Below are 20,250 nucleotides of genomic sequence, written 5' to 3' on the forward strand. Positions count from 1 at the left end.
GTGCAGGCTCCGCACAGACTGTGACCCAAGCCGGGAATCGAACTTGGGTCCCTGGCGCTGTGAAGCAACAGTGCTAACCACTGTGCTACCACAGAGAAGGTTTGATGAAATACATGTGGTGGATATTGTCTGCATAGATTTTAAGAACGAGTTTGACAAGGTATCACATAAAAGGTTGCTTAACAATGTTGGCACTCATTGAATAAAAGGATCAGTATGCAATTGGATTTTAAAAATTGGCTTTTGGACAGAACACAGGAAGTCTTGGCAGCTAGTTGTTCTCTGACTGGAGGCTGGTAGTCAGTGGGGCCCCCCAGTGCTTGGTGCACTGTTTCTTTATTATATGTTAATGACTTATATCTTGGAATACAGTGTAAACATTTAAACTATTTTGGCAGAAGGGAAAGGTGGGGGAAATTCAGATTTAATGGCACAATTCGTAAGAGTGTGCAGGAGCACAGGGACCTTACATGCAATGATCTTTGAATGTGGCAGGATATATTGAGCAGGTAGCTCGCAAGGCATAGAAAATAGAAAATCGCTTATTGTCACAAGTAGGCTTCAAATGAAGTTACTGTGAAAAGCCCCTAGTCGCCACATTCTGGCGCCTGTTCGGGGAGGCTGTTACGGGAATTGAACCGTGCTGCTGGCCTGCCTTGGTCTGCTTTCAAAGCCAGCGATTTAGCCCTGTGCTAAACAGCCCCTTTGGCATATGGCATCACCATGGGTTTCCTACAGGGAGGCAAAAGCAGGGAGGTTATACTGAACCTAGATGAAGCTATGGATAAGGCCCGAACTAGAATACTGCATCCACATTGTTATAACCCACAAGGGTATTATGGGGTAGGGTTGATTAACTACCCCGTGGATCTTGCAGAATATGAGCTCCCCCAATAAGGGGGCGGGGGCCCTGCACAATACTTGGCTTTGTATAAATAGTCAGCCAGTAAGGCACCAACTGGAGAAGATGGTGTAGGGAACTATTGGAGCTGTCTTTAATAGCTGTTGTAAAATAAAGGGTGGGAATTTTCAACACCGCCCGCCCGGAGACCGGAAATTCTCGCCCGAGGTCAACAGACCGTCACATGGTCCCCGTCCCGAACCGTCCGTGGCAATTTTGCAACTGGCGCGGCCGAAAAATCCAGCCCAAAGTAAGTTTTTGTTTGGACCTGCTCGGTGTGGACCCTTCATTGCTCTTACAAAATGCCCTTTGGGATATATGTCATAACCTTGCACAACCATCAAATCTGCCCTCCATCCCGTTCCTCAAAGCAGAACCGCAGCCTTTCCAACATAATATTATCATGAAGATTCCCAATGCCAGGAACCATTCTAGTAACTCTCCTCTGCACCTTCTGCCACCATCGCAGGCTCAGATCAGTTAGATTAAAATAAACTCCCATTTGACGATGGTACACGGAGTAAGTGACACAGGCTGTTTAGCACAGGGCTAAATCGCTGGCTTTGAAAGCAGACCAGCAGCACGGTTCGATTCCCGTACCAGCCTCCCCGAACAGGCGCCGGAATGTGGCGACTAGGGGCTTTTCACAGTAACTTCATTGAAGCCTACTCGTGACAATAAGCGATTTTCATTTCATATTTATATACAGAATTTCTATAGCTTCAAACATCCTGACACTGAGCTAACTTTAGAAAAGGCAGACTCTCTTTTAGCATAGATGTTACGTCCTGCTAGTTTTGTGTTCTTCATAACCCAGCACCCATAACCCCTCCCCCACTCCGGATAGGATGTTTCCTCCCCCTGCCACACCTCCTGGAGCAATTTTCATCCTCACCAACATGCCATTCCTCCCCCCCCCCTCCCTGTTCTTCACCTCTTCCCCCCCTTATCTCTCTCTTTCCCTCCCAGGCTGCTCAGAATCTGGGGCTGGCTGGACCCCGAGGTGATGGTGTAGTTCTCTCTAGGGTGGATATGGGTGAGGAGGTCCCCGAGATTAAACGAAAGGGAAAATGCTGGAAAATCTCAGCTAGTCTGGCAGCATCTGTAGGGAGAGAAAAGAGTTAACGTTTCGAGTCCGATGACTCTTTGCCAAAACTCTGAGATTAAGGTGTGGTGTAGGTTGTGTATAAAAGAGAATAAAGCCCGCGGCAGGAGGTGAACAGGATGATATGATTTAGCATGAATGATATAATTTACACTACTGTTGTGGCGGAGAGTGTGGGAAGTCAAAACATCCAGTCATTCAAAGCTCTTTGCACCCATTACAACAGTTCTGATACAACTTGTTACCACATCAACATTACTTACATAGGATGTAAACTGTAAACACGATAAAAGATAAAATGAATGGCACCATCACAGCAAGAATTAGAGTTGCTTGTAGATTGTCTGCTGGCCCACATTCATTATCTGCAATAGATATCACCGTATAAACACATAAATTGCAGTTCTAATTTGCACATTACTTAAGACTCATGATAGTATAGTTAAAACAATTATGGTGTAACATATATTGTACGACTATATACAACACACAGTTCATTCAAAAAAATCAATAGGAAGGTTGATATATAATATAATTAACTATACCTGTTACATGAAGAGAATTGATTGTGCAAAATGCACAGCATCAGAATATGCATTGTTAGTCTGTTGCCAAAATAGGAACTAGGTTCATTCTGACAGGAATAGATTTACTTAAATCACTGATTGTATCTTAGCCTCGGAAAGTAACAAGCGTCTGGAACAAGTTTGTTCCTTTTAAGATGGAGTATTTTTTCCCACTTGGAAAAACCCTGAAGGAACCCATGGGGACGATCCAATTGATCTGCCCATGGAAGCCGTGGAATACGAGCTTCCTCATTAATGGGCGGAGGCCCATCAGCTAGGGTTTATAGAATCAATCATTAACAGCTGGCCCGATGTGCTGTCTGCTGCGTTGCTGCCTTATCCTTTGGCTGAAAATAAACGGCTGTTTTGATTCTCCTTCCTGGGGCACCTGAACTGTTGTAACACTCAATATCCTTCCCACCTCACGTCAACGATGGCTCAGAAGGTTGAAATGCCAACTTCACAGAATCACAGAATTGTCATGGGCGCAGAAGGAGGCCATTTGGCCCATCGTGTCTGCACCGGCTCTCCAACTGAGCCGAGTGTCCTTCCCCTATATTTTACCTTTTGAACAAATTACTGAGTGGCCTGCAGACAGCACTCGGAACCTCTTCTTTTCCTTTTTGCTGGACACTAGCTCTAAAAATGAAGCCTCTAAACTTTAGAAGTCCTTTATTGCAGCCCTCAAATTTCCTTTATTTGCCAAACTTAAACGATCCAATCGTCTGAAATGCAGAAACTGGAATGATTGGGTCTCCTCTGACTTTCCTTTGGGGATGTGAGTAACTCTAGTCTCTCTATTCTTGAAATGGCTGAGGGAGCGACCGAAAAAGTCTTTAAAATTACAACAGGTTTTCATGGATAAATGGCTCAAACTGTTGGGAAGAGGGAAGAGTAAACTAGAGGCCAGCAATATAAAATAGTCACCATGAAATCAAATAGGGAATTGATAAAAAACCTTTCACCATACTGTGGAGAGAATGCAAAACATAATACCGTGCAAGCACAAGTAAGCATCGATGCAAATAATATTAGTCCATCATAGAATTTACAGTGCAGAAGGAGGCCATTCGGCCCATCGAGTCTGCACTGGCTCTTGGAAAGAGCACCCTACACCCAAGGTCAACACCTCCCCCTATCCCCATAACCCAGTAACCCCACCCAACACTCAGGGCAATTTTGGGCACTACGGGCAATTTATCATGGCCAATCCACCTAACCTGCACATCTTTGGACTGTGGGAGGAAACCGGAGCACCCGGAGGAAACCCACGCAGAGAAGGGGAGGATGTGCAGACTCCGCACAGACAGTGACCCAAGCCGGAATCGAACCTGGGACCCTGGAGCTGTGAAGCCATTGTGCTATCCACAATGCTACCGTGCTGCCCCTAAGGGAATGTTGAGTTAAACATATCAGCCGGAATTCTCTGCTGCCGCCGGCAACCGGGCCCGCAGGCTTCCCGACGGCATGGGGTGACTTCAATGGGAAATCCGATTGACAAGCAGCGGGAATGGAGAGTCCTGCCGCCAGCGAACGGCGTGCTGCCGAGGCTGAGGAACTGGAGAATCCAGCCATGACAGGGAAAGGAAGGGTTAGGTCATAACATTTTATGGGCAGCATGGCAGCACAGTTGTTAGCACAGTTGCTTCACAGCTCCAGGGTCCCAGGTTCAATTCCCGGCTTGGCGCACTGTCTGTGTGGAGTCTGCACCTTCTCCCCATGTCCGCGTGGGTTTCCTCCGGGTGCTCCAGTTTCCTCCCACAGTCCAAAGATGTGCAGGTTAGGTGGATTGTCCGTGTTAAATTGCCCTTAGTGTCCAAATAGGTTAGGTGCGGTTACGGGGATAGAGTAGAGGTGTGGGGTGTTCTTTCCAAGGGTCGGTGCAGACTAAAGGGGCCGAATGGCCTCCTTCTGCACTGTAAATTCTATGTCCATGTCCATAACAGTTAACTAAGAAGGGATGAAGGGAAGTGTGAGAAGAGAATTCATATTGGAATGGACTTTTTGGAGCCCCATGGTCTGTCTGCGCACTGTATTCTCAAAGTCATTAGAGGTATTCATTTTAAAATTGTCACTCAAGTAAAATGGCATTTTAAGAGAAATTTATTTCCACAGGATAAAATGCTTTACCACAGGGAGCGGTTCAAATGGGAACCATTTAATTTAATAAAGGAAATTTGGACAAATATTTGAAACGGAGAGCTCAACAGGGCTGTGAGGAGACAGCAGAGCAGAGTGATTAGATTCAGATTGATTCAACAAAGTTTACAGGAAACATCAATCTTTGATTTGACAAAAGTGACTGCGCCATTAGCTCTCCTAATCAGATTACTAATGAGACGTCACTTTCAGAATTTACTTTCAGTCCAAAGATGTGCTCGGTGGATTGGCCGTGATCAATGCGCGGAGAAATGGGGCGGGGGAGTTGGCCGAGGTAGAGTGGTCTTTCGGAGGATCGGTGAAGACTCGAGAAGGTCAAACGCCTTCATTCTGCACTGTAGGGATTCAATGGTCTCATTAATTTGCTGGCGACAATTTTACCATTGAAGACTCACCAGCTCGATCCTTTAATTTCACAATCAGGAATATTGAGGCACACAACACACTGATTGAACCGGATGTAGTTACTTCACCCATTCCCTTCAGACAGCAAACTGGCAACAAATAAAACACAGTTACAGAGTGAACACATTACAAACACCTCGCATACCAGGAGGTTATTGGATCATCTGGGTGCAGTAAACGCAGGAAAATAGGCAGGAAAAATCTACATCCTGAATAGTCTGCCAGATATTCTATCCATTTAAAATCAGAGAGAAAATCATAATCTTGCTTATGGATGTTTACACCTCTCTGCCCAATTTTTCTGTATTTGGTATGCCTGGATGGTCCAATACTCCCAAGAGCAGAAATGTATTCTCTTTGTCTTCCTCTACCGAGCTTGTGGTCCTAATCTAAGTGTGTGGCTGACCCTGGCATTAATTCATTGTCAGACTGTTCCCTCGTTCAGTATTTATTTCAAAACAATTAGCATTTGGACCATCGTATCTCAACTGGTGATGGCCTCATCATTTAGAACTGACAGCCTAGAAATGCTAGTTCTCCTTTTTGCCCCTTCTAGTCCCCCAAGTTCCAATCCTGGGATGTGGTGGACAACAGACATTAGAAGAACACAACAACTAGGAGCAGGAGTAGGCCATCTGGGCCCTCGAGCCTGCTCCACCATTCAATGAGATCATGGCTGATCTTTTGTGGACTCAGCTCCACTTTCCAGCCTGAGTACCATAACCCTTAATCCCTTTATTCTTCAAAAAACTATCTTTATCTTAAAAACATTTTATGAAGGAGCCTCAACTGCTTCACTGGGCAAGGAATTCCATAGATTCACAACCCTTTGGGTGAAGAAGTTCCTCCTAAACTCACTCCTAAATCTACTTCCCCTTATTTTGAGGCTATGGCCCCTAGTTCTGCTTTCACCCGCCAGTGGAAACAACCTGCCCGCATCTATCCTATCTATTCCCTTCATAATTTTATATGTTTCTATAAGATTCCCCCCGTATCCTTCTAAATTCCAACTTCCCTAGCCATCTTTTTTACCACTCTGGGATGCATTCCATCTGAGCCAGGAGACCTGTCTACCTTTAGCCCCATTAGCTTGCCCATCACTACCTCCTTAGTGATAACAATCATCTCAAGGTCCTCACCTGTCATAGCCTCATTTCCATCAGTCACTGGCATGTTATTTGTGTCTTCCACTGTGAAGACCGACCCAAAAAACCTGTTCAGTTCCTCAGCCATTTCCTCATCTCCCATTGTTAAATCTCCCTTCTCATCCTCTAAAGCAGTGCTTCTCAAAGTGTGGTACGCGTACCGGTGCCGGTACACGAGCCATCGTCTGCCGGTATGTGGAGTACTCCCAGAAAAGAAACACTTTCACATTTGATACAGCGCAAAGGTGAGTGCTGAGCTGGGGGGGGGGAGGTTGCGTCCTCGGGCCGTGCTGGGGGGTTGCGTCCTCGGGCCGTGCTGGGGGGTTGCGTCCTCGGGCCGTGCTGGGGGATTGCGTCCTCGGGCCGTGCTGGGGGATTGCGTCCTCGGGCCGTGCTGGGGGATTGCGTCCTCGGGACGTGCTGGGGGATTGCGTCCTCGGGCCGTGCTGGGGGATTGCGTCCTCGGGACGTGCTGGGGGATTGCGTCCTCGGGCCGTGCTGGGGGATTGCGTCCTCGGGCCGTGCTGGGGGATTGCGTCCTCGGGCCGTGCTGGGGGATTGCGTCCTCGGGCTGAGCTGATGGGGGGGGTTGCGTCCTCGGGCTGAGCTGATGGGGGGGGTTGCGTCCTCGGGCCGAGCTGATGGGGGGGTTGCATCCTCGGGCCGTGCTGAGGGGGGGTTGCGTCCTCGGGCCGAGCTGATGGGGGGGTTGCATCCTCGGGCCGTGCTGAGGGGGAGTTGCGTCCTCAGGCCGTGCTGAGGGGGGGTTGCGTCCTCAGGCCGTGCTGAGGGGGAGTTGCGTCCTCGGGCCGTGCTGGGGGGGATTTGCGTCCCCGGGCCGTGCTGGGGGGGGATTTGCGTCCCCGGGCCGTGCTGGGGGGGATTTGCGTCCCCGGGCCGTGCTGGGGAGGGGGGGGGGGTGCGTCCTCGGGCCGTGCTGGGGAGGGGGGGGGGGGGGGGGTGCGTCCTCGGGCCGTGCTGGGAGGGAGGGGGGGGGGGGGGGTGCGTCCTCGGGCCGTGCTGGGGGGGAGGAGGGGGGGGGGGGGTGCGTCCTCGGGCCGTGCTGGGGGGGGGGGGGTGCGTCCTCAGGCCGTGCTGGGGGGGGGTTGCGTCCTCAGGCCGTGCTGGGGGGGGGGGGGTTGCGTCCTCAGGCCGTGCTGGGGGGGGGGGGGGGTTGCGTCCTCGGGCCGTGCTGGGGGGGGGGGGGGGGGGGGGGGGGGGGGGGGGGGGGGGGGTTGCATCCTCGGGCCGTGCTGGGAGGGGGGGGTGCGTCCTCAGGCCGTGCTGGGGGGGGGGTTGCGTCCTCAGGCCGTGCTGGGGGGGGGGGGGGTGAGTAGGCCGTGCTGGGGGGGGGGGGGGGGGTTGCATCCTCGGGCCGTGCTGGGGGGGGGTTGCATCCTCGGGCCGTGCTGGGGGGGGGGGGGGGGGGTTGCATCCCTCGGGCCGTGCTGGGGGGGGGGGGGGGGGTTGCATCCCTCGGACCGTGCTGGGGGGGGGGGGTTGCATCCCTCGGACCGTGCTGGGGGGGGGGGGGGGGTTGTATCCTCGGGCCGTGCTGGGGGGGGGGGGGTTGCATCCTCGGGCCATGCTGGGAAGGCTGTATCCTCGGGCCGTGCTGGGGTTGGGGGGGGGGGGGAGGTTGCGTCCTTGGGCCGTGCTGAGGGGGGGTTCCGTCCTCGGGCCGTGCTGACGGGGGGGTGCCTGAATCCTCGGGCCGTGCTGAGCGGGGGCGGGGGGGGGGGCTGCATCCTCGGGCCGTGCTGAGCGGGGGGGGTTGCGTCCTCGGGCCGTGCTGGGGGGGGGTTGCATCCTCGGGCCGTGCTGGGGGGGGGGGGTTGCATCCTCGGGCCGTGCTGGGGTGGGGGGGTGGGGGGGGGGGAGGTTGCGGCCTTGGGCCGTGCTGAGGGGGGGGGGGGGGGTTGCGTCCTCGGGCCGTGCTGAGCCCGGGGGGGTGATCTCAATTCACTGGCCCATCCCTCTTCCACTGGAAAATGCACAGCTATAAAAATGAAAGAAATATTACATTATCTCAGCTGGTAAAACTGCACTGACAATGTGACTTGTTTATATCTTGATAATGAATATTTAGAGTGAAAACATTGATTCCCTTTGGTTTCAGACATGATAACAGCTGAATGAGAGATAGCAGCTTCAACACTAAAATTTGTTCTTGCTTTCGCTGTTCCTGTCTCCCTCCCCCACTTATCCATTCCCCTCCCTCTCTTATTCTGTGTCTTCCTCCCTTTCTCTCTCTCTCTCTCGCACTCCTCACCCCCCCCCCCCCCCCCTCCCAGCCACTTCTTCACCCTGTGTTAAGTGAGTCCCAATTTACTGCCTTGGTTCGTGCGTTTTGTGAATCTTGGATAGACAAACAGTGGTCCATTCCTACAGTGTGTTCTCTCACTACAGAAATAATAGGTCAGAAAAAAGGGAAAATGTCCATGCCATTCCACTGAAACCCGTAATGTTAGGTTGCTAATTACCTCTACAATAATTCAAGTGAACAGGTCTTGTGCTTGTTGGTGAATCAATCACCTTCAAATTCTGGATTAAACACAAAGGTACCTTGCACAGTTTGGCCACATTTCAAATATTTCATGTTCTTCTATGGCTCAATAAAAACAAAATAGATCTGAGTTTAAACAATCATTAGCAAACAGAGTTTTCTTTGAAGAAAGGAAAGAAGTATTGGGCGCATTTCAAAAGCTTCCAATAAAATGAAAGTGAATGTAGAAATATCATACATTCAACATTCTTCGCACATTAACACTGAAATGCCTGTTGCCTCAGTTGATATTCCTTTTGTCTCTGAATCAAAAGTTTCTAATTGGGGGAGAAGTTAGACAGCAGTTCAGTCTGCCGTCTGGGACGTGCTTCAACAAGACTTCCAAATAAATGATGTGTACACTTATCTCCTTGTTTTTGACAACTTGTGCACAAAATGGCGGTCATGCTTGTCCTTCAGAGTACCACGTTGCATTTGACATGCTTTAATATCCCAAATTTACAGATGGCAAAGCGAGGCCCAATGGACATGTTTATCAAACCAAGACATCCAGTTGCTGAACACACAAATAATTCTGAAGCAGATGACAACGATGTAATTGAAACCGAAGTGTTGCCGGCAAAAAGAGTTCGTACTAGCTTTACTCAGAAATATGAGTCCTCATACATTCAATTCGGTTTTGTAGCCACAAATGATGCGGGAGTGCAAAAACCGCAGTGTGTTATTTGTGGAGATGTGTTGGGTAATGACTCAATGAAGCCGTCAAACCTCAAAAGACATTTAAATACGCAACATAAAGAAATGAGTTCAAAGTCGAAAGAGTTCTTTGAAAGAAAGCATGTTGATTTAAAAGGCTGTCAGAAACAGATCTTTGAAGTGTCACACACAAATACTTGTGCTTTGCGGGCTTCTTATAAAGTAGCACTTCGAATTGCTAAAGCTAAAAAGCCATACACAATTGGTGAGATGCTAGTGATAGGCTGTATTAAAGATGTTTGCATAGAAGTACTGGGTGAGCCGGCAGCAAGGAAAGTGGCTCAGGTTCCACTTTCAAATTACACTATAGCTCGACCAATTTACGATCTGGCACACGATATGGAAGATCAGCTCATAGGACAGATTAAATTAGCAAAGTACTTTTCTTTGCAGCTTGGTGAATGTACAGATGTTGCTAATCAGGCAGTTCTGATGGTGTATGTGCGCTTTGAACATGAGGGTGATTTGAAAGAAGAGTTTTTTTTCTCTTCTTCACTACCAACAAAAACAACTAGTTCTGAAGTGTTCAAGACTGTGAGGGACTACATCGTTAACAAATGTGGGTTGGATTTCAAGTTTTGTGTAGGCGTATGTACTTATGGTGCTGCCACAATGATAGGACGGCATTCAGGAATGGTTGCCCAGATCAAGGCGCTTGCCCCAGAATGTAAGTCAACACACTGCTTCCTTCACCGAGAAAGTCTTGCAACAAAAAAAATGTCAACAGAACTAAATAGTGTGCTCAGTGAGGTTGTAAAAATTGTGAACCATGTAAAAGCAAATGCTTTAAATTCGAGACTCTTCACTGCATTATGTAATGATATGGGGGCGGATCATAAACAGCTCCTGTTGCATGCCGTTGTACGTTGGTTATCAAGGGGAAAAGTTTTGTCAAGGGTATTTGAGCTACGTAACGAACTTGCCGTGTTTCTTGAGGACAAAAAACCAAATTTGTCACAAATGTTCCGAGATGTGGATTGGCTACCCAAGCTGGCTTATTTGGCTGATATCTTTGCCATCTTTAATGATCTCAACACCTCCATGCAAGGAAGGATGGCATCGTGTTTTACAATGGCGGACAAGATCGATGGCAAAAACGGAAGCTAGAAGCATGGAAGAATCGAGTGTCAAGAGATTGTTATGACATGTTTCACCAATTGGCAACGGTCATCGCCGATGCAGGCGAAGACCTTAAAGTTGTAACTCTACGAAATGTTATCAAAGAACACTTGCTTAATTTGGTAGATCGTTTTCAGCATTACTTTCCAGCAGAAGAAGATCCACGGAAAGGGACTGGATGGATCCGAAATCCGTTTCTGCCACTGAGAGATGACATGGTCTTAAGTGTCACTATGGAGGATAAATTGTTGGAGCTGGCTGCTGACGAAGGATTGAAGATAAGTTTCGAAACTTCAACATCATTTGCTTCCTTTTGGATAAAGTGAAAGCAGAATATCCTGAGCTTAGTGAAATTGCTCTGAAAACTCTTCTCCCTTTTCCTTCAACATACCTCTGCGAGACTGGCATCTCAACAATGAGTGTCATTAAGACAAAATACAGGAATTGTATGGATATTCATTCTCCATTGCGAGTGGCACTGTCCTCAATTGAACCACGATTGGATAAGCTGACAAATAAGCAGGCTCACCCTTCACATTAGTAAAGGTTAAGGTTTTGACATGCCTATTATTGTGTTAATAAAATAATCATCAATTTCATATTTTGGTATTACGACATATTTTCAAGGTTATGTCTTCAATTTAATGATACCTATTCTTTGTTCACAAAATCAATATAAAATAAAAACATATGTCAACTTACTTTTATTATATATCCATTATATTTGCAATAATATAATATAATGTAATATAATTGCCCCTGCAATAAGATATATCTCAAAAAAATTTCTGGGAGTTCACATCCCCCCCCCCCCCCGAACCCCCAACGGATTGGCTTGTTTCGCTCACCGGTCCCTGGCACATTGGGAAAAAAACTGCCGGTACGCCACATCAGATATTTTGAGAAGCACTGCTCTAAAGGACCAATATTTACCTGAGCCACTCCTTTTTGTTTTATATATTTGTCAAAACATTTACTATCTGTTTTTATATTCTGAGTAAGTTTACTCTCATAATCTATCTTACTCTTCTTTATAGCTTTTTTAGTAGCTTTCTGTTGCCCCCTAAAGATTTCCCAGTCCTCTATTTTCCCACTAATCTTTGCCACTTGTATACTTTTTCCTTCAATTTGATACTCTCCCTTATTTCCTTAGATATCCATGGCCGATTTCCCTCTTTCTACCGTCCTTTTGTTTTGTTGGTATAAACCTTTGCTGAGCACTGAAAAATCGCTTGGAAGGTTCTCCACTGTTCCTCAACTGTTTCACCATAAAGTCTTTGCTCCCAGTCTACCTCTTCTCTCATCCCATTGTAATCTCCTTTGTTTAAGCACAAAACACGTGTGATTTTACCTTCTCATCCTCTATCTGTATTTTAAATTCCACCATATTGTGATCGCTCCTTCCGAGAGGATCCCTAACTATGAGATCATTAATCAATCCTGTCTCATTACACAGGACAAGATCTAGGACCGCTTGTTCCCTCATAGGTTGCATTACATACTGTTGTAGGAAACCATCGCGGATACATTCTATAAACTCCTCCTCAAGGCTTCCTTGACCGACCTGGTTAAACCAATCGACATGTAGATTAAAATCCCCCATGCATGCATGCATCCTTTATTTCTTTGTTTAATGCCTGCCCCACCATAATGTTACTATTTGGTGGCCGATAGACTACTCCTATCAGTGACTTTTTCGCCTTACTATTCCAGATTTCCACCCAAATGGATTCAACCTTATCCTCCATAGCACAGATGTCATCCTTTACTATTGCCCGGATGTCATCCTTAAATAACAGAGCTACATCACCTCTCTTACCATCCACTCTGTCCTTCCGAATAGTTTGATATCCGTGGATATTTAACTCCCAGTCATGACTATCCTTTAACCATGTTTCAGTAATGGCCACTAAATCATAGTCATTCACTATGATTTTCACCATCAACTCATTTACCTTATTCCGAATACTACGAGCATTCAGGTAAAGTACACTTATGGTGGCTTTTGTACCGCCGTTTTGAATCTTGACAGCTTGATCAGTAACCTCTCCCAAGTTACCTTTCCTCTTAACTTTTCTCCTAATTTTCCTTGTTGTTGAGCTCATATCTTCATGTAACAACCTGCCGCGTTGCTTTCCATTTATGTTTTTACTTCCCAATTTATTCCTTTTAGTATTACTGGGCCTATTCACTGAGCTCTCAGTCATTGTACTTTGTACTGTCGCCCTTTTTGATTTTTGACTATGGCTTCTCTGCCTTACACTTTCCCCCTTACTGCCTTTTGTTTCTGTCCCTGTTTTACTCCCTTCCGACTTCCTGCATCGGTTCCCATCCCCCTGCCACATTAGTTTAAACACTCCCCAACCGCTCTAGCAAATAGCCCCCCTAGGACATCGGTTCCAGTCCTGCCCAGGTGTAACACGTCCAGTTTGCACACCTCCCCCAGAACCGGTCCCAATGTCCCAGGAATCTCAAACCCTCCCCCTGACACCATCCCTTCAGCCAGTATTCATCCTATATATCCTGTCATTTCTACTCTGATTAGCATGTGGCACCGGTAGTAATCCTGAGATCACTACCTTCGAGGTCCGATTTCTTAACTTCCTTCCTAGCTCCCTGTATTCTGCTTTTAGGACCTCATCCCTTTTTTACCTATGTTGTTTGTACCGATGTGTACCACGACCACTGGCTGTTCACCCTCCCCCTCCAGAATATCCTGTACCCGCTCCGAGACATCCTTGACCCTAGCACCAGGGAGGCATCATACCATCCAGGAGTCTCATTTGCGGCCACAGAAATGCCTGTTTATTCCCCTTATAATTGAATTCCCTATAACTATTGCACTGTCACACTTATCACCCCTCCCCTCTGCTCTGCTACGAGCTTTGCTGTTGCTGTTTTCCCCCCGAGAGACCATTCCCTTCAACAGTATCCAAAGCGGTATGTCTGCAGGGGAATGGCCACAGGAGATTCCTGCACTACCTCCCTCACTCTCTTGCTCTGTCTGGTGGTCACCCATTCCCTTCCTGCCTGCGGAGTCTGAGCCTGCGGTGTGACCACCTCTCTATCCGTGCTGTCCACAATGCTCTCCAACTCGCGGATGCTCCACAGTGTCTCCAGCCGCCACTCCAGCTCTGAAACCCGAGCTTCCAGGAGCGGTAACCGGAGACACTTCCTGCACACATGCTGACCCTGGGGACTGGACTGGAACTTGCCACATGGAGCAAGAGGAGCATACCACGCCTTGCAGCTGTCCTGCCATGATTTATTCCTTTAAATTAAACTTTTGAAATCAAACTTTAGAAATTATATCGCAGACTCGCATTACAGATGTCCACGCAACAGTGAAATTTGACCACAACAGCCTGATACTCCAGTGAGAGAACCAAAGTCCAGCCTGACTAATGGCTTGGAGCAGGAATGTTAAATCCATTTTCTCTAGGGACATAGGCCACACTCAGCACATGTTATTTGGAAACACTAATAGAAATTGGTTTGCTTCATCTGTTTCTTGGGCACAAAATGGGTACGATACAAATCAATTCCTGGGCACCTTGTCCTATACCCAATTCACCTGTGGTGTCATGGTCACTTCTCTATTTGTCCACTCCACTTTCACTAGAAAACTTTTTTATTTTTTTTTATTTTTTTATTTTATTTTTTTTATAAATTTAGCGTACCCAATTATTTTTTCCAATTAAGGGGCAATTTAGTGTGGCCAATCCACCTATCCTGCACATCTTTTTTGGGTTGTGGGGGCGAAACCCACGCAGACACGGGGAGAATGTGCAAACTCCACACGGACAGTGACCCAGGGCCGGGATTCGAACCCGGGTCCTCAGCGCCGTAGGCAACAATGCTAACCACTGTGCCACCGTGCTGCCCTACTTTCACTAGAAAACTGACTGTAATCATTGGTAGCTGTACAATGAAGGGCCCTGTACCTGTTTCACGACACTTCTATAAAACAGGTAAAGGTAAAGTTGCCATCGTCCCAGATGACCAGATGCTGTTTGCCCCTTTGATGAGGAGAGCTGGCTGGCGGTGATTTAACCTGAGGATCACCACACCTCAGGCGAGGGGCAAGGTTGGCAAGGCGGGCCTTCATGAATAATCTATAATCTATAAAATACAAAAAAGCGAGAGGACGTGCCATTTGTTCTCCATCAAGATTTTCAATAAATTGGCCGCTGAAGTGTGCCTCTCCTGGGTGCACAGTACTAGAGCTGGAGACTAGCATTAAACCTTCCTGAATTTCCCCTCAAGATTTACCAGAAATGTAGTATGTCTAAATTTGAACCATCACATCGAACATCCCGGCCTTTTCACAGTAAATTAATTTGAAGCCTACTTGTGACAATAAGCCATTTTCATTTCATTTCATTTCTTTCAGTTCCCTCCCCATTATCAATCCAAATCTCACCAACCCTCAACTCAACATTGATGGTGAGCTTTGTGAATGTGTAATATAAACACATCTTCAAACTTACGGTTGGCCTTCAGGTTCTTAATTAACCAGTTCCCTCCACTAATCGATAGTGCAAATGGTATCTCCAAGAGACAGAAGAACACCAGTAAGAGCACATTGTTTCTGTGAGGTCCTATTAAAAGAAAACAAAGTGAATAAAATTAAATACTTACATCGGTGAGAGAATACATGCCATTGCAGATCAATTCACCACCATGCCTCTCAAAATATGACAAGAATGTGAAGCAAATATCTGGACGTGTCGGCTTTTATTCATTGATTTGAGGTAGACAGTAGATGCAATATTTTGATTTTCATAGGACCGTTGATCATGCTCATGATTAAGAGATCCATTAATAGAGAAATCAAATTGAAGAACTAAGATGTTACGTTAAATTTGTATTAAACCTTGACTACATCACACTCGAGTACTGTTCGCCACTCCATTTATCAAAATGCTAGAGGCACTCATGAAGGTGCAAAGTAAGGGCAGCATGGTGGCGCAGTGGATTAGCATTGCTCCTCACGGCACCAAGTTCCCAGGTTCGATCCCAGCTCTGGTTCACTGTCCGTGTGGAGTTTGCACATTCTCCCCGTGTTTGCGTGGGCACCCCCACAACCCAAAGATGTGCCGGGTAGGTGGATTACTGATCCAGTCACATGCACAATGCTCCCATTCCCTTCTCCTCGGGCCTTGGCAAACGCAAAATATCTTTGAACAATAAAGTTTGTGCTGATTCTCTGTGGGACTGAGGTAGGCTGCCACAGAAGTGGAATGAGGAGACCAGCAGCAAGAACCCTTGAGCCTGGGAGCAGCAATGAGGACTAGGGCAGATTGCAGCGAGCTATCGAGAGATCAACACAGCTGATGGGCAGCACGGTAGCATAGTGGTTAGCACCGTGGCTTCACAGCGCCAGGGTACCAGGTTCGATTCCCGGCTTGGGTCACTGTCTGCGTAGAGTCTGCACATTCTCCCAGTGTCTGCGTGGGTTTCCTCCGGGTGCTTAGGTTTCCTCCCACAGTCCAAAGACGTGCAGGTTAGGTGGATTGGCCATGATACATTGCCCTTAGTGTCCAAAAAGGTCAGAAGGAGTTATTGGGTTTGGGGGATAGGGTGGAAGTGAGGGCTTAAGTGGGTCGGTGCAGACTCGATGGGCCGAGTGGCCTCCTTCTGCACTGTATGTTCTATAACTGAACTCTACACTTTAATATAGACTAAGGTCGCAAACCCTGGAGGTCACGAGGACCCGATTACTTGGGGCTACCATCGACTGCCCACATTGAACAGGTGTTCAATTCCTAAAGACCCAGGTTGCTCGGCACATGTACATGCTGAAGGGAAAGATGTTTGACTATGAATGCAGAAGCATTGGAAGTACTGAAAATATTTACTGAGAGTCGAGCAGAAACATGCACGGCCTGATTGGCTGTGCGTGAAGATGTCCTGCGCAGAAACATGCACGGCCTGATTGGCTGTGCGTGCAGATGTCCTGCGCAGAAACATGCACGGCCTGATTGGCTGTGCATGCAGATGTCCTGCGCAGCAACATGCACGGCCTGATTGGCTGTGCATGCAGATGTCCTGCGCAGCAACATGCACGGCCTGATTGGCTGTGCGTGCAGATTTCCTTCGCTGCTCAACATAGAACCAGTGTGACAAAGCTTGGGGGAGTGGGCCAGAGTGTGTTGATCATAAAATCCCTGCAGTGCAGAAACAGGCCATTCAGCCCATCGTGTCTACATTGACCCTCTGATGAAGAGCACTCTATCCAGGCCCACTTCCCCACCCATATCTGTATCCTCATAACCCCGTCTAACCGTTGGACACCAAGGGACAATTTAGAATGGCCAATCCACCTCAACACAACATCATTGGACTGTGTGGTGGGTTGGGGGGGCGGACTGAAGGAAGCCCACACAGACACGGCAGAACATGCAAACTCTACACGGTCACCCAAGGTTGGAATTGAACCCGGGTCCCTGGTAATGTGGGAGAACTGATAAAAGAAAACACAGGTTTTGCAGGAATTGCTGGTGATCAAAGATTGGGGAGGGGTGGAAATGTTTCATTACAGCTAATTCCAACTTAGTCAGGACTACGATACGGTTATGAGAGTCAATGGGAACAGTTCTGAAGAAATTTCCAATCTCAGTGAACCAATTGGGTTTTTACAAAAAAAAAATGGTTTGTTGACGCCAACCCACAAACCAGCAAAATGACTGACTTTAAATTCTGTTTGCCAAATTAAGGTTAGAGCTCATCCAAATTCTCAGTTTGTAAAATATTAAACTGGAATTTACTTTGTTGGAAGTAGTGTATTGTAGAAATAGAACTACCAACTGGGAGCAAAGAACAGCAGCACGTAAAGTACCTTCAATCCATATCCAATACCCCGACAAGGCGATAAGAGACGCAAACTGCACAACTTGTAGCAGAGTTTTTAATAACTGGAGACCTGGAACAATAAGCAAATTTGTAGTAAAATCACTTGAACAAACATTTGCATATTCAAATTAATCACTCATATGAAGAAGCAAATGTAAAATGACACCGGCATCACATTTAAAAGTTTCAGAGTCTCTTGTAACATTTTTAAAGTTTCAATACCAAACCCTGAAAATAACAAATGTCTCTTACTTGTGCTGTCTTTGAAGACTGAAATTGCTTTACAGATCAAGGCAACAACAGCAGTTATTAGTGCAACAATGGCTAATTGCTTTGTATAATAATGCAGCCGTGGAAAACCTGAAATAGAAAACGTGTTTTAAACTTATGCTTATTTTGTAAGCAGTTTACAAACAGGGATCTTCTATTCCTTAAAAGTTTGATTATCAAGGGTTTTGAGTGTTGGAAATACAACGTCTCCCAGTAGGCGTGCGATGTGACTTTCAAAGCCCGCCCCAACCCTTCAAGGTGAGATTCCGACCACTTAGAAACAGCGTAAAGTACTCACCATTCTGCCCGACAATGTACTGTTTTGTTACCTGCAAGGCATGTAATCTGTGCTACTTAATTCAGTTACAGTAGAGGCTTTGGAAGAAGGCTCAAAGTCATTCAGAAGTTTTCCAGAAGGTTTATTGAGCAACACAACTTAAATAACTGCGTGAGTTCTTACTTTTAAGAACTGTACTAGTGCAAAGGTTACAACCTTTCTATGCTCTACAACTAGGCCTGACCACACTAGCAGCCCTGAGCTAAATCTCTGCCTCTGTTCTCCTCACAGTCTAATCAGCCAAAGAGGTCAGAGGGCTGCTTGCTTCTCCTTTTATACACACCAGTGCTGTCCCCTAGTGGTCTTTACATTACCCATCAGCCCCTTCTGTGCATACCCATGTAAAGATCGCTACGTGTACCTCAACTCAAAGTTCAGACAAGTGTATCTTATTGTGCCAGTGGCCCCGTCTCCCCATTGTGCAATCTTTCTGCAATAGACTGAACTGAAATTATGATTTTCCACTTTGGCATTCCCTGTAAATGTCAGGAATGAACATCAGGTAAAACTAACACTATCAGCTTGTGATTCTCCATCTTACCCCTTTCATCTGTCAGGAAAATATACAAAGTTCTTCCAACATCAACATCTTCAGTAAGATATATTAGGGGCCGTAAAGTTTTTAACTAATAAGTGGGACAGACTGACTGGTAAAACTCACCATAAATTGAGAGAGGATTGGAAATGTTCTTCTTACTGACAGAGTTCTCCACAGTGCAAGTGTACATCCCGCAGTCTGATTTTATGGCGTCCAAAATAATCATTCTGCTGTTGTTTTTCACCAACTGATAACGTTCAGTGATTGAGATGATTTTCCCATCCTTCATCCACACAATGGAAGTCGCTTTCCCCGCAGATACTTGACAGGCCAGTATAATGGTGGTCCCCACATAGGTACTATTGATCAAAGGCACCGACAGTGGTTCTGTGGGAGAGGGAGGGAGAATGGTCAGATTAGCAGCTCTGAGTTCGAGGATAGCATTGCTTCACATTATGTTGGTGTGGTTAACGAACAAGAACGACAGGGCAGCACGGTGGCACAGTGGGTTAAAAATCCACACTAAAAAAATTGGCCCTTAATTGGAAAATAAAATAATTGGATACTCTAAATTTAAAAAAAACTAACAAGAACTCTGTCCCTCACGGGTAGATCAATATAACATCAACGCTGTGATGAGCTTCCAAAGGCTTCATCCAATCACAAAAGCCGTCTAACTCCAACATCACCAGACTCTGCCCCTACTTCAGCCCAGCTGTTGCTGACATTCTGAGCCATTCTCACCCCCCCCCCCCCCCCCCCGACTCCACTATTCCAATGCTCAATGTGCTGCCTCCCGTCCCCCATCCTTCAACTCATCTGTAACTCTGCTGCCTCTTTCACATTCTGTACCGTCTCAGTCACCTGTCACCCCTGTCTTCACTAGTCTGCATTAGCTGTTTCCTATCCTTTTTTTAAATACATTTAGAGTACCCAATTCTTTTTTTTCCAATTAAGGGACAATTTGGCGTGGCCAATCTACCTAACCTGTACATCTTTGGGTTGTGGGGGGTGAAACCCACGCAGACATGGGGAGAATGCGCAAACTCCACACGGACAGTGACCCAGAGCCGGGAACGCACCTTGGACCTCGGCGCCGTGAGGCAGCAGTGCTAACTACTGTGCCACCATGCTGCCCCACCCACCATTAGACAGATTTTTAATTGGTAATGGGTTGAAGGGTTATGGAGAACGGGCAGGACGGTGGAGTTGAGGCCCAGATGGGATCAGCCACGATCACATTGAGAGGCTAAATTGCGTATTCTTGCTCCTAAGCCATGTGTTCTAGGGAGGAGATGCTCTGGCTGATTTTGCAAACCAGTTCTTGGTCTGCAGAGTTGCAGGTAGCAGATGAGGAACATTTCAGCCTTGATAGAATGGCGGAGCAGACTCGATGGGATGAATGGCCTAATTATGCTCCAATATGAACTTATTATGCGCTTATGAACCCATGAACACCAAAAGATGTGCAGTGAAGGTGAATTAGACATGCTCAATTGCCCCTTAATCGGATAAATAAGAACTGGATACCCTAAATTTATTAAAAATAAATCTTTCACTGCTCCACCTCATTGCCACAACAATATA

General features: G+C 46.8%; 2 protein-coding genes across 3 annotated transcripts in view; one reads left to right on the forward strand and one right to left on the reverse strand.

The window, feature by feature from the left end:
• Positions 1-20,250, reverse strand: part of LOC119976030 (hepatocyte cell adhesion molecule-like) — a 58,772-nt gene that overhangs the window by 15,265 nt on the left and 23,257 nt on the right. Inside the window, exons 3-8 of one of the 2 annotated variants that reach the window (XM_038816106.1) lie at positions 18,787-19,050; positions 17,771-17,878; positions 17,505-17,588; positions 15,154-15,264; positions 5,128-5,226; positions 2,270-2,371 (exon numbers count right to left, since the gene is read on the reverse strand). In XM_038816106.1, coding sequence (XP_038672034.1) covers positions 2,270-2,371; positions 5,128-5,226; positions 15,154-15,264; positions 17,505-17,588; positions 17,771-17,878; positions 18,787-19,050 — 768 coding nt within the window. The remainder of the gene's footprint in view (positions 1-2,269; positions 2,372-5,127; positions 5,227-15,153; positions 15,265-17,504; positions 17,589-17,770; positions 17,879-18,786; positions 19,051-20,250) is intronic. The other variant, XM_038816107.1, reaches the window with a different exon arrangement.
• On the forward strand, positions 6,380-11,222 carry LOC119976028 (SCAN domain-containing protein 3-like). Its single transcript, XM_038816105.1, is given in 4 exon segments — positions 6,380-6,527; positions 9,293-10,634; positions 10,637-10,984; positions 10,987-11,222. Coding segments are annotated over 3 exon segments (1,908 nt in total). The 5' UTR covers positions 6,380-6,527; the 3' UTR covers positions 11,205-11,222.

The sequence above is a fragment of the Scyliorhinus canicula genome, chromosome 13 (genome assembly GCF_902713615.1).
Source record: "Scyliorhinus canicula chromosome 13, sScyCan1.1, whole genome shotgun sequence".
NCBI classification, from domain to species: Eukaryota; Metazoa; Chordata; class Chondrichthyes; order Carcharhiniformes; family Scyliorhinidae; genus Scyliorhinus; species Scyliorhinus canicula.